Source organism: Pangasianodon hypophthalmus, chromosome 1, assembly GCF_027358585.1.
Source record: "Pangasianodon hypophthalmus isolate fPanHyp1 chromosome 1, fPanHyp1.pri, whole genome shotgun sequence".
NCBI lineage: Eukaryota > Metazoa > Chordata > Actinopteri > Siluriformes > Pangasiidae > Pangasianodon > Pangasianodon hypophthalmus.
Window position 1 is genome coordinate 1,799,381 of NC_069710.1, and position 26,599 is coordinate 1,825,979.

Genomic DNA, 26,599 nt, shown 5'->3' on the forward strand with positions numbered 1-26,599 from the left:
TGAATTCACTTATTTCTGTAGGAGGTCAATGCAAAAAAAAGGGGGGTTTCATTTTGTCAAATCCACCACAGGAACAGCATTCCACCTATGAGTCCAGTGCTGTTTTTTTTTCTCTCCTGTGTGTTGTGAATGCGTGTGTGAGCGTGTGCTGTAGGGGTGGGGCCAGCTCAGTCTCCTGCATGATAGAATTGCACTAGATGGAGTTGGATGCAAACTCCCAGAGAGAGAGAGAGAGAGAGAGAGAGAGAGAGAGAGAGCTAGGCGCTCCACACACACAGCTGGATGCTGTCCGGCCTTTTAAAAGGGGATTTATGTGGAGCTTACTTTAGAATGACTACAGAGAACTGCACAATAAACAAGACCTTTTTAGGGCTGTAAATGCAGCTCAATTGAATTAGGAAATAATTACAAAATATTTATTTTAAAAGGTGATCATTTTTCCACATTTGGCTTTTAGATTTTTTTTTTTTTTGGCACACCTTCCTTAATTGTTCACAGGGGATATCTGACAAGCATCACATTTTCGGGTACAAATAGATAAAACAGCACTAATGAAATTTTTGTCCTATTCCAGCATAAAGAGGTAAACTGTGTCATTTGAAACCTAGTGCGGATTTCCACACAGACTACACTGAGATCCTGTTTGAGAGAGAATGAATCTCCCAGCTCACAACAGGTATGATTAACTTCAACTTTCTTCTGTATGGATGAAATTTTAATTAATCAGAAATGTAACAAATCTCTGAAAACTGATGTCGCTATGTTGGATCATTTGCCAACGTGCTTCTCAGGTTGGATTAAACTTATATGGATTATACTTAAGTTATAAGAATGTACTATGAATTCCAATGTTTAGTGTATTATTATTATTATTATTATTATTATTATTATTAAAATAAAATTCAGAAATATCATGTTCTTGAAATAATAGGCTAATGTTATTAGACACAATGGTATGTGTGTTTGCCTGTTTTGGAGGTTGTGTGTCAAGTTGAAATATGAGACAGCTTAAATGACTCCATCTGAGACTATTAAATATCCTGTTTGTTTTAGGACATACTCTATAATTTATTCTCCTTTATGAGTTTTGAAAGAGCATGCACATTTAAGGAACAAGAGACTGGGAGCTGAGGATTTATTTTGGCACTATGCACTTGACAGTGTTGATCTGCCTGTTGATAAGAGGAGCTGCGAGCTGGAGGACAGACTTATAACATTCACTTTGGTCTCTCGCTCCCTGCCCTGACCTCAGTGGTCATTGTTTCATCTCCATACTTTTTTTAAAGTAAAAGAGTGAATTCTGAAGAGGGAGATTTTTTTGTTTATTTGTCCTTTATTTTACAAATGCATGCCGATTGTGGATAATTTTTCTCACTTTATTTGTGGATAATAACTTTCATGTCCTGCTAGTCGGTAACAGTTATCCATCTCTAAATGGTTGGAGGTGAATGCTAAGCACTTGAACTTGTAGACGCTAGATTAACTTGTATAGTAGCAACAGCAAAGACAAATAACCCACAAGCCTAACATTTGCTGAGAATATTCCGGACATTATTGTAAAACTAAACATTGATACATACTACATGAAGGATGTTCTTTCTTTATACATTATATAAGAAAAAATGATAGTTATAATCATGGAGAATCTTCAGTTTAAGTGTTTAAACTGCAAATATGGAATATGAAAAAGTACTATAAAAGGTAAATAAAATAATGCAACACAAATAAATGTGGAAAAGAATAAAGAATTGTGTGCGTGTATGTGTGTATAGACTGAAACTGTAGCAGTCATTCATTGGATTCGATTAAGTCTCTTTGATTAAGATGTTAAAGGTTGATTAAATTATTATTAATGATTATCAAGATATTAAGGATATTTTGATGATTAAGATTAAATGTTAATTTTCTATTTGCATTATTTCCACAATGTACATCGTACTTTTTTTTTTTGCCAATATTGGCACAGACACTGTAACAAGGAAAGTTAAGAAGCGTAGAATAATAGAAAAGTTAAATGAATAGCACGAGTATTAAATATGTTTTTGCAATATATGCCAAATACAATGTGCTGTATGTACAGAACAGTATATGCAGATAGTACAGTACATTTACAGTAACTTTTACAGTTGGTCTTTATGTGTCAATATCTTGAGGCATCTCTAACATAATTGGATAGAGATAACTGCTAAAAGCAGAGCCAGTATGGCTTTTAAGTGCCAGTGTGGCTTTTAACTTGTCCTGCTATTGGGCATAGACCAGACCAGACATCTACTTTGCTTTGTTCTGTGCTTTATTACTGACTGTGTTTACAGCCTGTTTATTGCCCTGGTCTTTTCATGCACTCAACTCAACAGCCGAACTTGCAGCCGAACCTAGTGTTCAGTGAATTATGCAGGTCTGCAAGGTTTTTGGTGCTGAAATGGAAAATAATGCACAGTGTACACAATGAGAGCAGGGCATAGCTGGATCTCGTGGATATGTTGGATTTACGCACATCCTCTGGCTTTTAGAGCTCATATTATTACACAGTAGAAAGAATAGACTATTTGTATGCACTCTTGAAGTCTCTCCCTTGTTGGTGGCTCTCTTTCAATGCTACTTAAATAATTGATAAATTAAAAGGACTTACAAAGCGCGCAATTTAATCTCCTGATTGTTGGATGAAGGGTTTCAGTTGCGAGTCTCAGTTTGTCATTTGGGTGAAAGGAAGCAGTGGGGAAGAACGAGACTCCCGTCTATTAGATGTGGAAGCAAAGACAGAAAGAAGTTTAAGAACGCCTCAATAAGACGACCACTTGTTAAAAGATGCCTTGGAAGCCCAGTCTAAGCTGCCTTATTAGGAGAGAAATGAACATTATAGTATGACATTTCCAAGTAGATTAAAATATATCTTTCTCTCTTTCTCGTGAAAGTTTAAAACTATTCATAATCGTATTGTTTAAATAAATCGAACATTTTTTTCCCTAAAAGACCAGTTGGCTTTTGGTTTTAGAATGCTGGAAAGTATCTTGCATGATGGCTCCTCTCTGGAAGTCTCCTTCCTCTTCTGGTTCCAGGGCGATGGCATATCCCAGTGTCAGACATGACACATCTCTCCCAATTAATTTCTTCAGCTTAGCTCTCAAACAGCAGGCTCTGGGAGTTTTTGGCTCATGCTAATAAATATGAGCAAGGTGTTGAAGACTTTTGTCTAATATTCATCATGAAAGACAAATAAACATTGAAAATACGTTCTCTGGGGCAGAGCAGAAGGTGGTGTTGTGAAAATGATAGAAACGTAATAGCTTATCCTTGAGCTCCTCATCTGATGGTTGATGTGGTGTATTTTTGGAACTCCATATGTGTCTGTATGCAGCTGTGTGTATCTATGGATGTATGTTGGTCAAGGTCTCAGTGTATGTTAACAATCACATTTTTGGCCACAATATCAGCTTTAGGCGAGAGTACGGGGATGTGGCTTTCTGGATTTTGTTAAGCACTATTCCATTGGATACATTTTAGGAAGTAACTTGACATTCCACATTTCTACCACTGTGACGTTGTGTGTGACTTCTCTGAAGTGATTAATCAAAACACCTGCAGGTATAACAGTATATGCAGTGAGCCTGAGTTCAGTTCAACAATGTGGTTTGAATCTAGTGTGCTGTTCACATGCTACGTTTTCGCATTTTACAGTATAAATTCGAAGTACTTAGCACAGCCAGAGTGGAGCGTACATTATTAGATATGGTGAACAATGTTCCTTTTGACTCCAGTCAACTAGACATCAGTGGGGAAAAAGACTTCTGTATATCATTCTGTTCTTTAGCACACATTGTAATTAAACTCCGCATGCTTGCTCATTATTCATTTTTCACAATGGTTTTATTTGTCCATGAAATTTTCCCCTAAATTAAATTTGACATGGTCTTTCTCTGTGTGCTTTATCATTACCGAATCATTATTAAACAGAGGTTTAAAACCCTCTCAGTTCACTGGCACTTTGTTAATCAAAAGTAATATTCATTATAATGATTTTATCGAAAAAGCTGGTGATTTACAAGAAAAGCATAATAATCATCTTGAATTTTCTTGTTGAGCTGTTTGTAATGCAGTCCACTTTTATGTACTTTAGTATGCTAAGAGTCAGCACATGCTTCCTTCACTTTCAAAACGATGGTATATCCAGAGGAACTGCGCCCTAATATGGCCCTGCTTTTCTAGATACCTCCAGGCATGAAGTGTCTCCGTTTCAGACTAGCTATCTATTTCCACTTGATTTTGAGAGACAGCTTTTCTGAATTTCTGTTCATTTCTGTTCTCACTTTCTTAAAGTGAGTTTGGATTAATTCAGTGACTGACTCTTGATGTTTCTGGCTTCAGAGTGAAGAAGACATGCTTCTATGTACTCATTTTTTTCCCTCAAAATATTGAGTAAACATGTTTTTTACTCTTGACTTGTTATAGGGCATTGACCAAAAACTATTTATGGCATTTGTTTCATGGTGCCATGACTGCTAGACACAAGACACAATGCATTCTATTTCCATAATTTTTAACTGTGTTAAGGGTTAAGGATGAAAAAACAGCATTTTGAAAGTATTACATAAAACTACAGAGTGTAAGATAGATTTGGTTAACATTTTATATAAGATGCAAGCATTCAAGAGTGTAGCTTAGTTTGGCAAATATTCATAATTTATCACAAAGCTTAATGCTTTAAATCATGGGTGACTTTTTTTTTTAATATTCCAACTTAATTAATTAAGTAGTTTTAATGTTCATGTCTAATTATGTTTTTCTACCCCTCTACCACTCCACTCTCATCCAATTCCACCTCTCTCCCTTGGCAGGGCTTGGCACTGACAGACACGTTGTCACACTTAGGAGTGCAGAACCTCTCTCCATTTTTTGGCACTCCCCCTCCTCCTCCCAGCATCTCTAATAAGACACATGCTCCTGGGCTGGGCTGCTCACTCACACCAGCCTTTCCTGGCTTCTGCTGTTACGTGCTACACACTCCTTACAGTTCTGCATGGCTTCATGGGTGGAAGAGCTGTGCCCTTTCTGCCCACACATTCATCATCTCATCGTTGATCTCCACACCTGAACCCAGCACTGAATCCCCAATTCCCTCTCATCCTTACCCTCTGCGTTATGGCTTGTGCCCTGGGTGTGCTTGGTTTTGCAGCTGTATTACTTTCTGCTCAAGGAAGGGGAGTCCGCAGTGGGCAGTAAACAGGTCCACCTGCCTCATCGTGGTAAAGGGGGACACCTCGCCACATCTGTCTGCCTGCAGGGGGAGTGCCAGCACCGCTGGGCAGCAGGGACTATGCAGCTGGGACTGCTGGCGCTGGTGGTGGTCTTCCTCAGCTCTATGGGTTACAGCGACAGCCTCAAGATCCCCAGAGGAAGGAGGCAGAGACACAGTGAGTCATCACATCTGTGTTACTCTCATTTGTTCTTTTTCTTGCAGGCTATCTCTCTGTCTTTCTTGTTTGGTTTTTAGTTCCAGTTTAATGTGCTTTACTGGAATGACTGGCATAGAAGAACGTCTGGTTATCAAAAAGAAATGTAAATGCTACATGACAAACTACTAGGATAATATAAGATTATAATATATAACTGCTATAATCAGACTTGTGTGGTATTTCTGTCTCTCATCACAAAGTGGCGGTTGGCTAGTGGTACAGCACCGAGCTGTATTTGTTAATATAACTGCAGCTAAATGTAAATATATATTACATTTGTTTATTTTAAACACATATTGTTTGCTCTCAAGGTTAGTTTGAGTTACAGTTTCTCCTCTTCAAGGGCTTTGGCTTTGGATTATGTTAAGCTCCTAGTAGTTGGTTAGAGTGTGTATCATTCAGTTAAGTGATATCTGATGTGTTATTATGAATTGGACAAACAGAACTTTTCAAAAGTTTGTAACATCATAGCTTACAGTATTTGCAAACTTACATAAATAGATCTGACCCCAGTATATTTATGGATAACATTTCTGTTTTTAATACTAAACATTTCATGACATCCAGCTTTCAGCAAGATCATGTGCACCTGCAATGAAAGGCTTGGAAAACTGTAGCATTACAATTAAACTGTTTGAAAAAATATATACACAGGTACCTGTTCCTCCTACACTGTCAGAGCCTTTGCGTCAAATAACAGCAAATTCCTGATAAGTATGAAATTAAATATCGCTAAGAAAATAAAACTAATCAAAATGCGATATTACATTTAGTGTCATACTTTTGAAAAAAAAAAATATATATAGAGGATAATCTCTATATAAAAGTATAATCCTTGTATAAAAATTTCAGCGTATAAACTCTCTCACTAGAGAGTGATAAACATGATTAAAGAATTGTGGCTTAGCAGAACATGGTCTTGTAATACAGCTTCTGAAAATAAGCACTGAAGTATAAATACATGAACTGATTTTGTGGCTTGTTAATTAACAACATATTTAATGTCATATTTCTGACATTACCACAGTGTAATACGAAATTGTTGGATAATTATTTCCTGCATCACAGAAGTTTACAGAGTGAAATAAATCATAAGCCATATTCTCTCAGGAGGGTCTTGAAACTTAATGCAGCTGACAAACAAGTATGCCTGAAATCCATAATGATGTTTCTTTTAATATTGTTTCATCAATTTTATATAAAAAAAGGTTCTGGCAACTGCTACTTCACAACACACAATGCTACTAGCAAATTTTAGTACTTTTGGTAATCTGAAAAAGTCTGAATCAGTGTAACAAAAACATCTGCATTTTGTCTGATTGTTGTGGTAATAATACAGATTGCTTATGTAATTTGTAATTCTGGAAATCATGTCATATACCTTATTTATAGTAGCAATAAATAAGACATACAGGGATTTTCCACATTTGGTTAAATCTATAGTTCTCTTACTGAGGGGACCTTAAATATAAATAATTTTTTAAAAACCTTGTTTTTGTCCATTTTCCCAATTGTAAAGGTTAAATATAACACACCTGTATTTAATTAAACATTTGCCTCAAATCCTGTTTTCTAAAAGAATGGGACTCCTCCTCATCTTGGATTTTAGCGCTATCACCAAAATGTCATCAAACTTCCACTATTTCAACCAGCTTTCCAAACTAGCTGCATTCCTGAAAAATCTGAGATTTGTGTGCTTTCAGGCCAGACCTGACTTTTGGGCCAGAAATATCTCAGTTGTGATGTCCAGCTAAGCTGATCAAGATTTCTGTTTTCATTTAAGGAGAGGAGATGCATTTCATGTATCCTCTGCTCATCTATTAACTCCAGGATGGTTCAGAAAAAGCACAGAGTCGGGTGCAGACTTATGTTTGATCAATTAATAGATGTTTATGGATGAGGCATAAAAGGTACACAAATTTTGTTCGTCATAGTGTGCTCCCATTCCCAGTCCACTATGAAATAACATCCTACAGTACAGAGGTGGTCACTGTGGTCGTCGTTTGCATTGTGTTGAGCTAACCGGTATTCCATAAACCCAATCCAAACAGTGATTTCACTGAACCATCTTTCATGTTAGTTCCATATTTGTTGTTTCTCCTCAGACAATTTTCTTTTTTCTCCTAGCTCTGAGGGAAAGGAAGGAATGCAGAAAGAAGAATGCTGTTGTGCTTGATGAGACTCTGGACCAGAAGTGTATAGGGTCCTGTAGATCTGAATATGTTTAGTCTCACTCTTCCAATTCATACTGATTTGAAAATTCTGAGGCAGGATTCTGAGTTTCATAGGCGAACAGTATGGCTCTTTCGGTTGCTATTTTATCATATATTTTGTTGATAACTGGGCAAGAACCTTCATCTCTGGTGGCTCTTTTTTATTGAGGTGCATGATTTATATTTATGTAATCAGTCTTTAGAACACAAAGAGGAACGAGGAGAATGTTTTACACAGATGTTTTCCTAAATCTCAAAGGTTTCAGCACAATTTCTTCATATTTATGTGGTTTTCTGGCCATAGGTACAGTTATGTTTCTACTGCCTCTGCTGTTGTGTGTACTGCTTTAAACAGTTCTAAGGATGAGAAAAAGCACAACATGTAGAGTTCCTGTTGGTTGTTAGAATCGAACTGATAAACTCTGTCTATACCATAAAAAAACGATATATAACAATCAAGATGTTCTAATGGAATGCACCGTCCATACATTTTTGAGAAATGTTGTGGGATAATGATTTCTTTATCATTATTAGTACTGACAGAGGTATGGCTTACTGCTTGCATGCAAACCCCACGCCATATTGCAGAGGTCACAATGGGTACAGCTGATTCACAAGGGTTTATTTTTGACACGTTTACCATCCACTTTATCTTTACTACACAGACTTTGCTGATGAATTGCACTGAGAGTGTGTATATTTAGACCTGATAGCACATAGAACTGCAAATCACTGCAGATGACCGTGGTTTTGACAGCAATTGGCCCCAGAAACAGGATGCGCATTTAGTATAATCATTTATTTATGCTATTGGCTACAGAGACTAACATTTTTGGACCATGCTAGAAGAGAAACTGCAAGCATGTATGCATGAAGGGCGAATGTGAGCATTTGCGTGAGGTTATTCATTGGTGTCAGTTGTCAGGTTCCTCAGTGTTTGTGTTCCTGGAATGATAGGAAACTATATCTAGTGAAAAGTCTGGAAGAAAATAAAGTGATTTGTGATTTCCTCTTTTCCACAACCATGCCGACCTTATTACTGGAATTGCTGTGATGGATGAGTCACTGTGTTTTCACCCGTAAGGGGTGTGATATCAATACCTGATTTGCAATATACTAGTATGAGATGTCCTTCCAAAAATACACACGCTTCTTTAAAAAAATCTGTTCAGTATTTGTGACAGGCTAGTTCAAGTAAATGGTGTAAAGAGACTTTAAACAAAGTTGTTCTACTTTATGTGATGTTCTGAGTTGAATTAGCTGCAGAAATTAACATGTGTAACAAGATTAATCACTGCCAGGTTTATTGCCTTATGCCCTAAAGCACCTTTAAGGGAAAAGTCAATGTCTTACACTCCCTTAAAAGTGCTTTAGGCCATGAGGCAGTAAACTTGGCAATGATTAATCATATTGGTGCCTTCAGAATTAATGTTAGAATTATTAGAATTAACAGTGAGGAAACATCTTAATACCACTGCAATAATATTATATCCGTTGCTTTTGTCTCGCTGTCTGTGCCCTAGCAGCAAGTACTGAAGTGCCAGCATCATGCTCCAGTGGCTGTGAAAGCTGCTCCGAATACAACGGATGCACAAAATGTCGACCACGACTTTTCATCCTCTTGGAAAGAAGTGACATCCGTCAGACAGGGGTGTGCCTTGCCACTTGTCCTGTTGGATATTACGGCATTCGAAACCGGGATGTGAACAGGTGCACACGTGAGTGTTAGTGTGTTTTTGAAACATTATTCTGGAGAATCCGTCTGATCTTTACAGAATTAAAAGAACATTTAACCAAAGTAGGGTTTAAGCTTGGAGGAACTAACAATAACTGAAAGTCTGCTCCAAAGCTTGTGTTTCCTGCCAACCAGAGCTCCACCAGTGGCGTTAAATCAGTGTGTCTCACTGAGCCAGCGATCTGTTTTCTCTTACTCTGTGGGTGAAAAACAGGAATTGGGGGGAAAAATCAAAAGCAAAACACTGGTAGTATACTGTTTGTCTGTCTCTGTAAGGAAGTCTACATTAATACTTTGGCCTATAAATACAGAGTTCATTCAAGTTCACCAAATTGACCACATTTTTCTACTCAAGCACTGAGAGCTCTCTGTATTTTTGAATGGGATTTGGCTGTTACTTTTATTTTATCAGGTAATGTTACATTCACTGAACTTTAACAACAACAACAACAACAACAACAATAATAATAATAAAAATCAGAGGTCTATGATGTTCCTGTGGCTGAATTATTCCCATGTGGGAATGTTTTACTATGACTGAAGGAATGTCAAGAAAAAAACAGCTGCATAGTGTCCCTCATAAACGGATTCATAATAACTCATTACAAAGAAGAATCAAGAGGTTTTGGCCATCGACTTTTCTAACTGTAAATTGCATTAACCTCTTCCACCTTCACGTGGGGTGCATTTTGATAGCCAATTTGTGTGAAATGCAGTTTGGGCTCATTATATTTTGTTTCTGGAAGAAAATTTTGGCTTTTCTTTTGCAAGATACACTCTTGCATCACATTACTTAATCTATCTCAGATGTTGGTGTGATTTAGCTATTTTCTAAATGGTCATTAAAGGTAATCTCAGTTCAGACAGTGAAGGGTATTGCCCAGCAGTGTTTGTGTTTCAAAATCCAAAGCCATGGTCTTTCTCACACTGTAGATAATCACTCTTTTCTATAATCCTCCATACCAGTGGGGTCTCACAAAGGCATTATAAGAATTTCCTTTATCCATCTCGTGAAATATACAAGTGATTAGGGTTAGGGTGTGGGGTGGATTTAGTTTCAGTATTAATGAGATCAGTTGTATTAAATCCAGGAAAATTGTTCATGTTCATTAGAACTTCTGCAAATTTTATGTGAGATTGGGAAGTCTAGACAGATTTGCAAATGGGTTTGTTAAGATTTAATGTGTACACAAGTGTGGTTTCCCATAAATATTACTATTCAAACTATAGGGATTGATTTAATATGTAATATTTCTACTTGAACTTAAACTTGTACATTTTAACATTTGTCTTGTATGCTTTTAACTCACTCTTGTTAAAGAATTAGAAAATAAAAAAAAAAAAAAAAACTGCACAGGAAATTTGTTTATTCTGATGGTGTCAAAAGTTCATCTAAAATATGTTCAGAAAGACTCACACTGTTGTGCTGAATTCATTTACAGTGCATGTTTGCCCTTCATTTCAACCTTGTCACTATCCTCGTTACATTCACTGGCTCACATGTTTAAATTAAATTAAATCGGCTACTTGTACTGATTCTCTCTTCTACTGAACTCTATCAAGACGCCTTTTCATGGCAAATTTCTTGATAAATTTTACTTATGCCCTGACCATTAACGTCTCACTGGAATCTATTTTACTTACATCGTAAAACAATCAAGTGCTTTGAACCATTTTTAAATTTTGTCTGATGTTAAATTGGTTTAATATTTCCATTCAGATTGTTGGGTACATGTATGAAACATTCCGTGACATGGCTGAATTAAACAGTGTCTCTCCTGTAATTTCAGAATTAGATAATAGTGATGGGTTGGGAAGCACATTCTAGTAATGTTGGTAGGTGTCTGTTTTTCATTCCCACTGTGTTCATAATTGCCCCTATTTAAAAGTAGTTTGGATGTTTGACTATAGAAGCTGGGCCTGTAATGAGATGCAAGGAGCTGAGCACACTTCTGATGTGCACGACATTTGGACTGGATTTGTTCAACACACCCCTGCTAGTTTTTAAGAGGGGATCCTTCTAAACCTTCGACATTACTTATGGTATAGCTTAATGCCTACATATATCATCTCCCTTGTCAACTCATCTCCCCAACCAATACATATTCCGAAACCACAGTTATTCAAGTATTCAGCCTGCATATTTCACACGATGTTTAAAGAATAACCTATACCATCAACCGAGGAAGGGTCAAAATTTACAGTCTCCTCCAAAAGTATTGGAATGTCCATGCCAATTCTTTTGTTTCTGCTATACATTGAAGACATCTGGGTTTGAGATCAAAAGATGAATATGAGATGATAGATCAGAACTTCAATTTTAATTTCCTGATATTTACATCTAGATTTGTTAAATCACTTTGAACATGGCACCTTTTGTTCAAACCCACCTATGTTTCAAGTGATCAGAAATATTGGAACACATGACTGACAGATGTTTCTTGTTGTGCAGATGTGCCCCGTTAGATTGAATGTTTAAGCAATTAATAGCTCAGAATGTCTACTCTTGGTTTGAGCCTTGGGTTTCACCCTGAGCATTTGTTGTTAAAAAGGATAAACCAACATGAAGACCAGAGAGCTGTTTATGGGAGAAATGCAAGCCATTTTGAAGCTGAGAAAAGTGCCATTGATCAGAACCATTGAACAAGCATTGGGCATAACCAATACAACAATTTGGAATGTCCTGAGAAAGAAAGAAACAAGTGGGGTATTAATAACCAGACATCAACCAGGTTGGCTAAGGAACACAACAGCAGTTGATGACAGAAACATTGTAAGAGCTGTGAAGAAAAACCCAAAATCAACAGTCAGTGACATCACCAACAACTCTGCAGGGCAGGGATGAAGGTATACCAGTGCACCGTTTGAAGAAGACTCCAAGATCAGAAACATAAAGGCCATAGCAGAACATGCAAACCACTCATCAGACGTAAAAACCGGAAGCCCAGATAGGAATTCACAAAAAAGTACAGAGATGAGCCACAAAAGTTCTGGAACCAAGATTAACCTCTACTAAAGTGATGGAAAGGCCAAAGTGTGGAGAAAAAAAAGATCTGCTCTTGATACATAACATATGAGCTCACTGGTCACAGTGGACGTAGTGTCATGGCTTGGGCTTGCATGACTGCTTCTGGAACAGGCTCATTAATCTTTATTAATGATGTAACTCATGATGGTAGCAGGAGAATGAATTCAGAAGCTACAGAAACATTCTGTCTCCCAATTCACAGAGAAATGCATCCAATCTAATTGGGAGGAGCTTCATCATGCTGCAAGATAATGACCCAAAACACACTGCATCACAACAAAGGACTTCATCAGGGGAGAAAAGTGGAAGGATTTAGACTGGCCAAGTCAATCACCAGACCTTAACCCAACTGAACAGCATTTCACCTCCTGAAAATGAGACTGAAGTGAGAAGCCCTCCAAAACAAACAACAACTGAAAGGATCTGCTGTACAAGCCTGGAAATGCATCACAAAAGAAGAATGCAACAGTTTGGTGATATCCTTGGGTCACCGGCTTGATGCAGTTATTGCAAGTATGCAATATGCAACCAAATTTATTTACTTTAATTTACTTTAAGACTATCTGTTCCTATACTTTTGCTCACCTAAAGATTGGGTGGTCTGTCACCAAAGGTGCCATGCTCTAAGTAAACACATCTAGTTGTAAATATCAGGAAATGATCATAGAGGATAGATAGATACGAAGCATTACATGATGTAAAAACATGTAAGGTGCAACCCCGGTTTCCTTTAATGCCATGACTTTATTTCTCTTTCTTACAGAATGCAAAATAGAAAACTGCGCTGACTGTTTCAGTCGAACATTTTGTGCAAAATGTAAGGAGGGCTTATATTCATACAGTGGCAGGTGTTACCACAGCTGCCCTGAAGGCTTAATCACTGTCAACAGCACCATGGAGTGTGTAGGTGAGTGACACTGTAATTCAAAAAGCTGACATGCATTTCTAATCCTCATGTGTATATGTATATTCCTCAGCTGGATTCAACTGATGCTCTTTAAGGGCCATGTCATTTAATTAACAAAAACTAATACAAGGACACAAGTATGCCAGGCTGAGGTGATACAGTATAAATGCCAATTGGTGGTAATCTCATATTTTAACGATTCAGTAGATTCAATCCTCCTAAACTGTGATAAATATTCTGTCCATGAAATGTTGTGGACAAATGGGATGACAGATAGTATTAGATATAGTATCACGTTCATATGAAGTGGTATTTGAGATTGGTGGACAATCAAGAAATGAAATTGCTTCCAAACATGGGGAAGGTAGACATGGATGTTATGAAAGTACACAGAATGAAATTTACTTGGGATTCTCCAGTCCTTCTTAAAAAGTATTTCCAACTTGCATTATTTTATAATATCACCTTTCCGTCACTGCAAAGCAATCATGGTATTGGCAAAAGAGGAAGCCTGGTGGAATACTCTGTTCTCCCTTTTTTCCCTGTGGTTTCTCAATCACCAGCAAACAGAACTTTGGAGAGAGGCCTGCTGGCTGATAAGGGCTATATTGATTCGTTCTGAAAATTGTTCTGTCATAAGCAAGCAAACCCAGTGCTAATAGTATTACTCTCAGAGACTGAGCTCTGGCTCCCCCAAGATGCTTGGCTTTTACATGGAGAGCTTTAATTCCTAAGGTAACATTTTGGCATCAGGCATGGCGTCTTATCTTAATCAATACTCATGAAAACCTCAGTAAGAACAAATGTTCAAATTTAGTCTGCGATTGAAAACAGCTGAAAATACAGGGAAGTCTTAACCAGAACTTGACAGTGTGTCATAAGGTTGGATAAAACGAAACCTGCCACAAATAATCATAACAAAATTTCTCCCGTTTAGTGAAGAGAAATGAGACTATGAGTGATTCTGGATATTACCAATCTGAATCTCTGCCATGAAGTCCTTAGGGTTCACTGATATGTTTTCCTCCATATTTGTTAGAAAACCCCTGACCTGGAGCTCAGGCACTGAGTCAACCTAACATTGGAATAAAAGAAATGTTTGGCTCTCAGGAACAACGCTTATATGATTCACTTTGTCCTTGTTATTCATTTTAGTGCGATGTGAGCTGGGTGAATGGAGTCCATGGGGCCCTTGCATGAAGAAAAACAAAACATGTGGTTTCAAAAAGGGCAGCCAAAGCCGTAGAAGGGAGCCTACACAGCCCCCTAGTCCGGCCACCATCAGTGGGTCTGCATCTCTTTCAATCTGCGCTCCTGAGACTGAGACGCAGAAATGCAGTGTGCCGAAGAGGATCCCCTGTGGAAAAGGTAAGCTCGAGGGAGACAGCAGGGGACCCCAGATAACATGACGATTCACACAAAAATGAAGATACAAATTCAGTTTTAAGACTTGGGCATATTTAAGACTGAGCCCTGGCTTCCCCAATCAAAGCAAATATTTGCTTTCTGAAACTCTAAGAGAGTTCAGATGTATATCTGTTAGCAGTCAGCGCGTGTAACCATGGCCACCTCCCCAAGGACCCACAAGCATCCCAAGCAAAACTCCTTTTCCATAAAATGGGATAGAGTAATAGAATATTTTTACTGCTATACTGTATAATATTTATACTGCTTGGCACATCATCCATAAGCTAATTTGAATTTGTGAATATAAGCAGTAAGCAAACTGCAATACAAATGATTGTATTGTACAAATCTTTAAGGATAAGCTTATTTTTATAGTTTTCATTTCACTGAGATCAACAATATGTTGATAAACTAGACCTAAAGGCAACTTTTTATGTAAGTGATTCCACGATTCACCTTTAAACTGATTCCTCAATTCACCTTTCTTGCATTTCAGAAGCAAAACATGTTTCAGTCATTTTCCAATAGATATCTTATTAGATATTTTTTTCCTTATAAAAGGAAAAGATATTGTGCATTTATATGAAAAAATATCACCTTTAATTGGCCAGTTTGCTGTAACACGCCAGCAGCATACGTCGGCACTTTTACAGAAGGTGCTCTGATGTCTTTGAGTTGGACCATTTATTAACTCATAACATTAGCTTGACCACTCATTAACACACAATGCACTAAACTGCAGCATTACATAAGTTTCTTACTCTTTCTTCTTGTCGGCTGAGGAGCATGTTCTTCTTCAGGGGAGAAGTGGGCTCCATGCTCTACCGGATATGACTGCACCATCTGAGAAATGAAAGGCAAATTTACATTGCATGACGCCCTCCTTGTGGAAAGAATTTCAACCTTGGGTCCACAAGAATAATTAACGGTGAAATATTATAAAGTACCCCATAAAAGTGTTACAGTGCCTGCCAAATTTCTAAACTTGGTGACTACTTTGTCGGAAAGTGAGTGGTAAGAGACAGGACCATGTTGCTCAGATGGGGCTTGACATGTGCAAAGCATTTGTTTGCAGTTATTCTTTTAAAAAAAATGTAAAGTTCAGATGTGATAATTTAGAGCTGTGTCTGTAATTTTCCTCTCCCACTTGTACTTTTTAACCCAGATTTGTAGTGTGAATGTGGGAGAAATCATTCTGTTCCGTAAATTAATGTGTAGATTTTTCATGTGTGTAAATGTGCACCATGTGTTAAATTAGCAAGGCTGTGAATACATCTGCTGCAATTGGCCGACATGGCTGCTGTAAAAATCACAGGGGGGGCAGCTCTTGTATAACATCAGTGATTTACTGGTCTGCAGATCTCACGCTTTGTGTCGATTTGGCTGAGCTCTCTCTCTTTTCCCTCCCTTTTCCTGTAGCGTAATAAATAGGTTTGCACGAAAACAGAATTTGCTGAGCGAGTCATTGCCTTTGTCAGGCACCAGTGTTTAGGTTGGATTGAGGGGAGCTGTAATCACTGCTGTCATAAATAAATAGAGCCCCATTAGTGCTTTATCAGAGGTGAGCTAATGACTGTCCTACATGCTGAGCCGGAGGCTAGGATTCCACTCCTGCTTAGTGATGGGGGCTTGCTCTCTTTAAACTCATGTTAGACCGCAAAAAATCATTATCCAAATCTAAGATGGAGGCACATTGGGAACTTATTGCTACTAAATTCCTTTCGTGAGTAGGAGTGTTTTCTACAGAGTGAACAATATTATTAAAGAGACCCTATTAAACTAGAATAAGTTATGCAAAACCACACGTACATGGCTGGAACTCTCCAGGTTAGCAAATCTGCAGGAAAGTAGCCCAAATAATCACACGCAATGTCTTATGGTTTACTTTTGTGCCAGTCCCTTGGTCATACAATCATAAGTAATTCAAATTATTATGGATTTTGTTGCAAGAGTCAAATTCCATTAAACTGCTAAATGTTTAGTATTGTGCTGCCAAACTAAGCCTTTAAAAAAGAAAACTTGATTAGACTATGCGAGTATGAGATCACTAATGTTCAGTGAAGTTCTTACCGTGAAATTAAAGAGACTACAGGTTATCATTTTTGAAATATTAGAGTCCATGTTTATGAAGATATAAAATCACACTCAGAATAATTTTATTACATTGTGTGAAAGTAATATTAATTTCACAAAACCTTGATGCTCATACAAGAAACATTTGTGTGAACATGGTGGACTATTTTCAGAGTTGGCAAATTGAGTCCAAATGTTATGTCAATATTTATGCGGGAAAAGTTACATGTATTCAGAAATGGGTTAAGCACCTGCTTAAGTCGACTATCTGGTGCGCCTTTGAGATTACGCAAATCACCTGCCAGAGTTTTATTGAGTGGAAGCGTCTGAGACGGGGCTTTTCAATAGCTTCTAGACCACCACCTTTAAACACAAGCATTTGCCTTAAAGCCTGAAAAAATCACAGATAAAAAATGCAGAGGGAAGCAGGAAATAGTGTTTTTTTCTTTGCTGTCAAATACTATTATGAGGCAACATAAAAGCAAGAGGACTGGTGTCCTAGCCAGGGTGCCCAGTGTTCCCAGGATAGGCTCTGTATCCACTATGACCCTGACTAGGAAAAAGTGGTTATTGAAGATTGAATGAATGAATGAATGATAAACGCAAGAGACAATTTAAAAATGAAAAATAAAAAAAAGATGATATATGAACGAAAACATGACAAGCATTGAAATAAACATCTAATAGGTGTCTAGTATATTGCCAGCATATTGGCAAATTCTGAAACAAAGGAAGCTGAATGTATTGATTCATGAAAGATCAGGGCATTTATAAAGACATGCATAAAAGAAGTCCATACGCATGAAATGAGAGTAGGCAATGCCCCCTTTAAAACGTGTGTTGGCTTGGGAAAACCTTCACATGGTCGAATTTTGACAATTTCTGCTATATGAAGTTCTGAAAACTGCACACTTCCCTGAACTGAGATAGCTGTGAAAATTATATTATTACAGTCTGGTTACACCTGAAAGAGAAAAAGAGAAAATTTCAGTGAATATCTAAAAGCATCTATTATTTATTGATTTCATGTGCATTTAATTTAATATGCAATAAATAATATATACAAATATTTAATGTTATATTAATTATATTAATATTAATTATATTAATTACATTATTCATGCATCGTCAGTAAACTCTTCATCCTAATTAAGGTGAAAAGGAAAAGAACATTGAGGCAGCTGAAGGGGCAGAGGATTCATCATTATGTGAGAGGCAAGCTGTATTTTTATCTAAACAGAAATTGCTGCCACTTGGGAGCAGAAATTCATTATATTTTATAAAAGGTAAATGTCAGATAATAAAACATTGTACTTATAATGAAATATGTGATAAGCATTTTGAATTTAGGACATTTTCAAACATTATTTTAGGAATTATGTGTGTGGAAGTCTGGAAAAACCCAGAATTCTGGCAGACAGCCAAAAAAGGCCTTTTAGTGCCAAAATAGAGATTTTATGCGTATAACATTCTTTGACACCTCAAGTTTAAGAAACCATAAATATATTTCTCCAAAACAACATGGAAATGTTTCTCATTTACTTTTTAATCTTGCCTGAGAAAATTTCCTACAAACATCATGTTGTGTAAGGAACCAGTTTAACATCCACATTGGTAAAGATATCTAAACCCTTGCTAAGTGTGATTTCCTCACAATTTTTGGATAGCTTTGTGCTGTAGCAAAATGGAAATAAACCTAGCCAATTTAGTTTATAATTAGATACCTGCTGTCAAAATGTCTTAAGTGTGTTTTTTTTCCCTCCCTTTTCACTTTTGGGCGTAATCAGAAATTAAAGATGCTATAACATAACTTCTAGATGAAATACATGCAAAAGGAAAGCATATGAAGTATCTAGATTTCAAAACTAATGTATAGTATAGAGTAAAAAATGGCTAAATTTGAGAATGTGAAAGGCTTTCCCACACATATCATATTCCCGTTATAGGAACTTCTATGTTACAGGGATGTAAAAAGCACAGATCTGGAATAACGACCCAAAGACATTCATGCTTCACATCCTTATCACTTTAAGAAAAGTAGATACTGTTGGTGCTTATATAATGGTTTTGTGAAAACCATTCCCCACCACCAAAGTGAGCAGACTGCTATCAAGACACAGAACAGACAAATTTTTTTGGCTATGTGCAATATAAGGTCTTAAGATGAACAGTACACTGGGTTGAGAAGTACAGAGTAGCTTTAAGGCTCATGTCATCAAACGTGGAGCAAATGCTCTCCAGCCCCGTACGAGTGTTGACTTGGTTTCCAGGAAACATCTAGAATCACAACACCAACTTCATAACAAACATCAGTCAGCACAGAGGCCCTGACTTCCCTTTACAGTAGTGCTGGTGAGGCTGGGGCCTATGCTCCTTTCCCCCGTGTATTTGATCACATTGTGACTGAAGTGATTCTTGGATCCTAACCAGCCTGGTTCAGATGTTACATTGTGCATATGAGTAGGCTTCTACATGTATGACTTCTGAGCACCATTGTAATAACATTTAAAACAGTTAATCTCAGACCTGCTGAATAACTTACGTTATCATAATCAGGCCTTTCATCTGTGACTTTTCACATTCATACTTGGTGTTATTTCTCTTTCTGACCCTATGACTCTGAAAGCCTTTCTAATGGATGTTTATACTGATGAAGTGGTTATGCACTTAAAATAAGTGACAGATGCATACACACACAAAGCTTTGTTGAAAGAGAGTGTGAGAAGAAGGACTGTTGGGAAAGCAGCTCACCTCTAGCGCAGGGTATTAGGGTGTCAGGTTCTTGATTATTATCGTCTGGGCCACGGTTATGGCTTACGGGCTGCTGTTGTACATCCGCTGTCAATTTTGAACTGTGCTGTCTTGCATCATGATGACATTTAGAATTATGCCTATATCTTTAGAAACAAAGTTGATTGAAGTTCAAATATTTTACATTTGGCAAAATGTCACAGTTAATTAGACTCATGCTTGACTAATATATAGTTGTGCTCTAAAGATATGAATTTGCTTGTTTTATTCAGGAGACAAGGGGACAACGCCTAAGAACCAAGGAACATTAAATGGCAAAAACCGTGGTCGGGACTCAAAGGAAAGTAATAAAGGGGGAGGGAAGAGGAGAAAGGCCCAAAGTCCATCTACTACTGCTCCATCAATGATAACAAGCACCATCACTTGACCTGATGGTGGCATATGGGGGCTAAAAGATGGAAAGAAGATGGTCCATCCTGAAAGGCTGCTGAGTGTTACTTAATTGTGACACTATCAGACTGATATTGAAACGGAATAATAATGCTGCTGCACATTCATGAAAATGCTCAAAAGGAACTGGAGGATTGCTGCAATAAGTAATAAAATGTGTACTGTTTTATGTTAGACATAGAGAAAAGATGTTTGTTCGTGCAATTGGAAGCACTTTGAAAGACTGCCCTTATGAAGGATCATGCTTTTGTAAACAATGTTTTGTGGGTGAAATGCATTGTATGTCCCGCTTTTACATTTGACTAAAGACGTCTATGCCCACATTATGAAAGACAAATGAGCTCTTCCTTCCGTAAGCTGACTTATGCACATTTACAACACATTAGCCTGTTGCTCTTTTCCAAATCTTACATTGATTCATTTTCTAATGTTGGCTCTGCTTTATTTTGTGAAAGATACCAATCAAAAGCAGGAATTGATAGCCTTCTTCTCTTAATATTTCTGTTGTATAATGATACCGAAGCAAATCACTGGAACTAATTTCTGTTTTTATTGTAAAACTTAGTTTTTTCTCTTTTTAAAGCAATTTTGGACAAAAATGATTCAAAACCAACTATAATAGGATGTCTAAAGATAGGACAAACTTAATCCTTGGTTCTTAGACAAAGATCCTTGGTTTCTTAGACAAAGCTTTTCACTTTTCACTTTTAGCTGTCTATGTATAACAAAAGGCTGATCAAAGAGAACAATAATCCACTCAAATAGAGTTATGAATGTATATTTGATTTGGTTGGGAGCAGTGAGCCGTGTTTGTGTTCAGACAGAATGATCAGAAGAGTTTGTAAGGAATTGCATGTAACATACACCTGTATTGGGTCAGACTATGGGTGAGTATGTGTGCATGTGTCCGTGTGTGTGTGTGTGTGTGTGTGTGTGAGAGAGACAGATAGCAGGCAAAAGGAAAATTGTACGAGCACATTATTTCACTAGCCTGTACACACAGTACAGCAATCTACATACCACATGCCTCTTCAGTTATTATACATATCTTTGCAACAGGTTCATCTATATTTAGCAAATAATCCATAAAGTTCAGAAATATCCAGCACTATCAGAGAAGGCAATGCTCTAGCACATAAGTGATGCATTTCTACTTACACTGACAGTTTTTGTAGCAAATTTTGACACAAGAATACTCGCTTCTTCAGTAGATATTGAGCGTGGACATTCCTGATGTGGTGTCTTACTGAAATGGTCTACTTCAGTGTATGTTGATCATGATTACTTAATACAATATTAATACAATATACCTTATGTTATTGTATATCTTATTATTTGAAATTCCTGCATAAAATAAAATCTAGATATTACATTTTGCAAGATCCCAGTCTTCAAGCCTACTCATTCTGCACAGCCACGTACACATCCAGTTTCCTTCTTAGCATATTCTGTTTTTTTTTTTACAATTATTTAAATTTTTTTAATATTATATTTTCAATCGTATCAGTCGATCGAAATTTAATTTTGCACTGCATGTCACTTTTAATATCAAAACAATTGATGTAAAATATTATTGCGATTATTTATGGAACAATCTGTATAGCACATAAATCAAAATCCGGGCCGAATCTACGATCAACAGAACGATTATTAATAACAATCTGTTTACTAAAGCATTCCAGAGATTGTACTCCTGTATTTCCTCAAGTTTTTATTTTATGAATGGCGACCAGGGTGGTACAGCGGAGGAGAAGTGCATCCAACTGATACATTATCACATTAAGCTCTGGTGATTTGTGTTTCCAGGGCTTGAACCTGAGCAATGGGCCGCCATCTTGGGAGGTGTGTATGTGCGTGCTGTATTAATGTAACGCAGTGGTTGCGGGTTGGAATGTACTGCACTAGTTGGAGTTGCTGCAAAAGCTGTAAAAGTAGAGACAAATAAAAACTAATGATGTGTCATCGCCAGGGGGCTGCGCCTGCGCCCTGCAATCTAGACAGCCGTTTCTCATTATGCAAGGGAGGGCAGGGCAACGGTAGAGAGTTCAACGTAAATTACACTTTCATTCCCCTTCCTGACCATAAATTCTTGAGTCGACTCCGTGGGATGCAGCTTTCCCTCCCAATCACCCTATCTTGCTGTCGTTTTCACTTCTCTTGCGTTCCTTCATGTCTCCTTCACTCACCCTTCTCGTTCTTTCTCTTTATTTCTCCCCAGTAGTCGAGTGATGGTACATCTGGTGAGGTGCCTGTCCAGGATGGACACATTTTGATATGTTATTTACTTCAACAGAGCCATTTACAGCATTCCCATTTTTAAAACATTTAATCTAATTTTATTTTACTTGTTTGATTTATGTAAGATGGACAGTCATTTTAAATGTTGATTTTACCTTAAAGGTAAATACAGGTACATACAACTTCAGTACCAACCCTTTCCAAGAAGCTACCGTTGAATAATCTATTGTTCCTCAGAATTCAAATGAAATGTGTGTCATAATTACAATTTCACATTGGAGTGTAATGGTAAGGGATAACTGAGCAGATTGTTGTACATGTTCTTCTATCCTCAAGCAATCTATTCTCTTCTATCCAAAGCAACTTACAATTCAGACAGGATGCAGTCGAGAAGGATTAAGGGTCTTGCTTAAGCAGCCAACAATGGCAGCTTGTCAGTGTTGGGAATGAACTCATAACCTTCCAATCAGCTGCCCAAAGATTTAACGACTGAGCCATCACCACTTTCATACATCACAGCTTTCATACATATCATAGATTTCCTACAGATTTTTATATATAACCCTTACAGATTTCATATAAGGCCAGCTAACAACAGAAGAACATGACTGAATTCATTCAACACTATAGGTGATCATTCTTCTGTCTCCTTTCTCCTCTTTTTTCCAGGGTCAATTGAGGCAACCAGTCTCAGGCAAATTACAGTTCTCTCTGCATGTTAACCCCTTTTAGTACTTTTTGTTTTGGCCCCCCGTTTTCCCCTTCTTCAGATCTTGAGCCATGCTGCCCCAATGTTTTTCTCCTCCATTCAAATCATAACCAAATCCAGCTCTCCTCAGATGAACTCAGGGATTCCCCCTGAGAGAAGCGTGCTCCTTGCTTTCCATCTCTCCCACTCTAAAACACAACAGCTATTCGCATGGCTCAAGATCTGAAAGAGGGGGGAAAGGGGGCCAAAAACGAATAGGTTCAAAAGGGGTGCCTCTGGAACTGTGTGATGGAGTGAAAAGGCAGGGGATTTATACACTGGCAGCATGTTTGTGTTGTCTACCATCAGACTATTCGTGCCTGTGGAGGGGATGATATCTATAATCACATCTAGAGGCTTTTATAATTTATATTCAGTAGAACCTGAATGAACTTAAATACTAGTCGTCTGTGGAATTTTCTTGACTGATAGTCCGAAAATAAGCATTTGCAAAACAAACAAAAAAAATGTGTTCCTTAAGTGACATGAGATAAATGTATGTATTTGTATGTATTTTTCTCTTCATGTTATTGGCTATCAGGTGTACTCTTTAGAGCTTCACCTGTGATAATGAAACGTGATGCCTTCCTTTAGCTTCAGCAAACTAACAGGGTCAAGAGTTGCAATACATGTACATTTACAGGTTACAGTAAGGAGACTCTGGCATACATTTTATACAAATTGACCATCATTAAACAGAGCAGTCCAATCACTGACACTTGCCTCTTATTCTTCATTTTAGGACAAGAGAAAACAAATCAAAAGAGATGGCATTACCTCTTCTGCCAGTCAACCAGTCTGCTAAAAGAAATATAGAAATGGCTGAATAAAAAGCAATCTGTCCTTAAACCAAAGTGATTAGATTTAATGTTGGCTCTGCTGTCAGTAATTTCATATGAAAGACATGAGCTTCTGGCTCAGACCAAGAATAAGCATGATACAGCAGTCATCAGGCAGCAGGTGCAAGCAGCCTGCGGGACAGATATGCATGTGAGGCCTCCAAACTGGGCCTCTCTAGTGCAGTGGCTGCCATGCACTTTGGCTCTCCCAGGCACTTTATTATGTTATTACCATGGCCAAGAAGCAGGCCAGATACAGGGAAACTGGAAGTCCCACAAGCATCTGTGTATTGCCTATTTGACTGTTTGCTAATGTTCAGAAAACATTCTTGTTAGTTAGCAATACTGAACAGTCAGAACGCTTATAGTACTTAAAGGACTCTGTTACAAATGTGATAAATTGAGTGTCAGTGGGATTCACCTGGATAAATACATAATAAATGAGGACTTAAATATACACCCTGACTCATTGGATGTAAGTGCTAATGTGTTTTCACTGTCCTGGTCAGAACGACAAAGACTTGTCATGGATTGTAGATCACAAGCTGTCTCCTCAGTAGGAAGGTAGGACGTAGAGAGAAAAGAAAATATTACATCAATAATGATTAGGAAAGAAGTATTTGTTTTATTAAATTTGACATTTGGGCATGTAGGTTGGTGTTGCAAAACACACATGCGGAAAACGCCTGTTCCAAGGCTGTTATTCATAGAGCATCTGAATGTCAGTGATGCTGATTCATTGTTTGTTTTTGGGACTCAATGATCCTGGATACAGTTTATCACTACTGAGTTGGCACTGACGTGCCATGTGTTCAGGTTTCTTTTTCTGATATATGCTGAACAGGTGAAATGCTAATTGGTGGTACGTGATTGCCACCTGCTGTGCTGGAGTGGAAATCTGAGTACTGCCTTGAACACCACAAACTACAGCATGCTAGAGATGATGAGATAGAAATAATAATTTAATCAAATCATTTCATTTTATAAAATTTGAAGATTTCTGGAGCTTTCTGGAGCAAGATGGCATGTCTTAGAATTTAATTTTTTTAAATAATTAAAAACATAGCAACCTCTTTTTATTAGAGGCAAAAAAACAAAACAAAACAAAAAAATCAGCATTGAATTTATTTGTGATGTCACATTCCACAGTAGTGGTTAATGGGTCACATGAAGGTAGACACTCAGGGCTTTAATAATTTGCAGTTTTTCGTAAGTATTTCTTTTTTTTTTTAACCTGGCCTACTAGGTTTAAATGTTAGAATTTTATTGTGGCTGTTGTATACAATATTTTACTATCAGAAAAGCTTTAGTTGTGCTATCTGTTTTATCTCTGTACCAATGTTATTGCGGAGAGGTGTGAATTGTTTGCCCAGCAGGGGGCTCACACCCTTCCCTTTTTCCATCGCCCTGCTCACCAGCTAAACACAGAGTCAAGATACTCTACTCACAGAAACCCAACTGTGTCCGGACTAATCTTATAACAGACTGGTGATGCTAAAATAATTCATTTGTTTATACTGATTAAAAATGTCTGATAAGTCAATTTCCATTCCGCTGGCAGTGTACTGCTAGAAAGGGTTAATCCAAATGACATTCTTTGAATAGTATGCAAACTAACCACAGCAAAATGTGGATGTTTATTATATATTTATTTAAAAGTTAAGCAATGCTTCTATGCACATTTGTAAGCAATGTGCAATTCCCCATGTGACTTTTGCTGAATATCATGTGATGAGATGACTGCAACCACATGCTGTTTATTAATGACTCTTTGAAATATGTTTGAAGAAACTGATGCTTTATGGATTTTTCAGCATGAATTGCCTGTTTAAGGTTTCTGAGACATCTCAGTGATCTGTATTTTGACTCAGCCTCACTGCCACATTCATGTTCTTCCTTTGGAATAATTTTGTTGACTGACTTGAACTGATTGTCTTTGTGCATGATACTTTAAATCATGGATCCTCAAGCTTATCCACAAATAGTCAGTGTGGCTGCCAAATATGAGACAGAACTATTAGAAGTTTAAAGACCAAGAACAACTAATAATACTGACCCTTTGTGGATAAGATTGGGGACCCCTGCTTTAAAAGTTAACCCCTTAAACGCTGAGCTTTTCATTCATTTCTTCATACTGAAGCACATTATAGTAATTATAGTGACTGAGAATCACAGACAGTTGATGTTTCTCAGTGATGACAGATTCTTTCACAGCAAGGCATTCCCAAAACCATGAGTCGACCTCTAATAATGATTTAAATCAAACATTTGATTTTGGTGGACAAATGTGTCTTTAAAATGGTCTGCTGTTGATTAATTTCCCCAACGAAAATTGTTCAAGAAATCCAGAGGATGAATCAGATGATTACTGGAAAGCTTCAAAAGAATATTTATGTTTTGCTTAGTTTTCAGTTTTTCCACATTGCTGCCCTTATTTCAGCTTTACTAACACATCCTGACTCATTCACTCATTTATTCACTCTCATACATGTGCATATACCCGCTCACACTCACTCACTCACTCACTCACTCACTCACTCACAATTTGTATGCATATGAAGTAAAAAGTCTGAAATACAGCCTACATGCAGACCACAGTTAATTCTGCAGCTGTTTTGTTTTTACTGATCGCAGCTAAAAATGTTCACTTGGTCAGAGTCGCTTGAAACTCACTGAACTACTGTAAGTATGTATGTTATGTTGGGCCTAAATCATTATGAGATATAGAAAAGGTTCTATGTAAGTAAAGATTGAACAGCA

The 26,599-nt window shown here is 37.4% G+C and overlaps 1 protein-coding gene across 2 annotated transcripts; it reads left to right on the forward strand.

The window, feature by feature from the left end:
• The first annotated feature begins 253 nt into the window (after window positions 1–253).
• rspo1 (R-spondin 1) lies at window positions 254–21,396 on the forward strand. Of its 2 annotated transcripts, XM_026913494.3 has the most exons (7): window positions 254–428; window positions 575–676; window positions 4,833–5,408; window positions 9,187–9,381; window positions 13,190–13,333; window positions 14,489–14,701; window positions 19,837–21,396. In XM_026913494.3, the coding sequence occupies exons 3-7, from the start codon at window positions 5,312–5,314 to the stop codon at window positions 19,989–19,991; spliced, it is 804 nt and encodes a 267-aa protein (XP_026769295.3). In that variant the 5' UTR covers window positions 254–428; window positions 575–676; window positions 4,833–5,311; the 3' UTR covers window positions 19,992–21,396. The 2 variants fall into 2 exon arrangements, with proteins under 2 accessions (XP_026769295.3, XP_034154814.2); XM_034298923.2 differs by having other exon boundaries at window positions 254–676; window positions 9,190–9,381.
• The last annotated feature ends 5,203 nt before the right edge of the window (window positions 21,397–26,599 follow it).

Excerpts from the sequence above, each read along its gene's own strand:
- rspo1 (XM_026913494.3), top strand. The coding sequence starts at position 5,312 with ATGCAGCTGGGACTGCTGGCGCTGGTGGTGGTCTTCCTCAGCTCTATG. Across the intron at positions 5,409-9,186 it reads AGGAAGGAGGCAGAGACACA|CAGCAAGTACTGAAGTGCCA; the intron begins GTGAGTCATCAC and ends TCTGTGCCCTAG. Across the intron at positions 14,702-19,836 it reads GAGGATCCCCTGTGGAAAAG|GAGACAAGGGGACAACGCCT; the intron begins GTAAGCTCGAGG and ends TGTTTTATTCAG.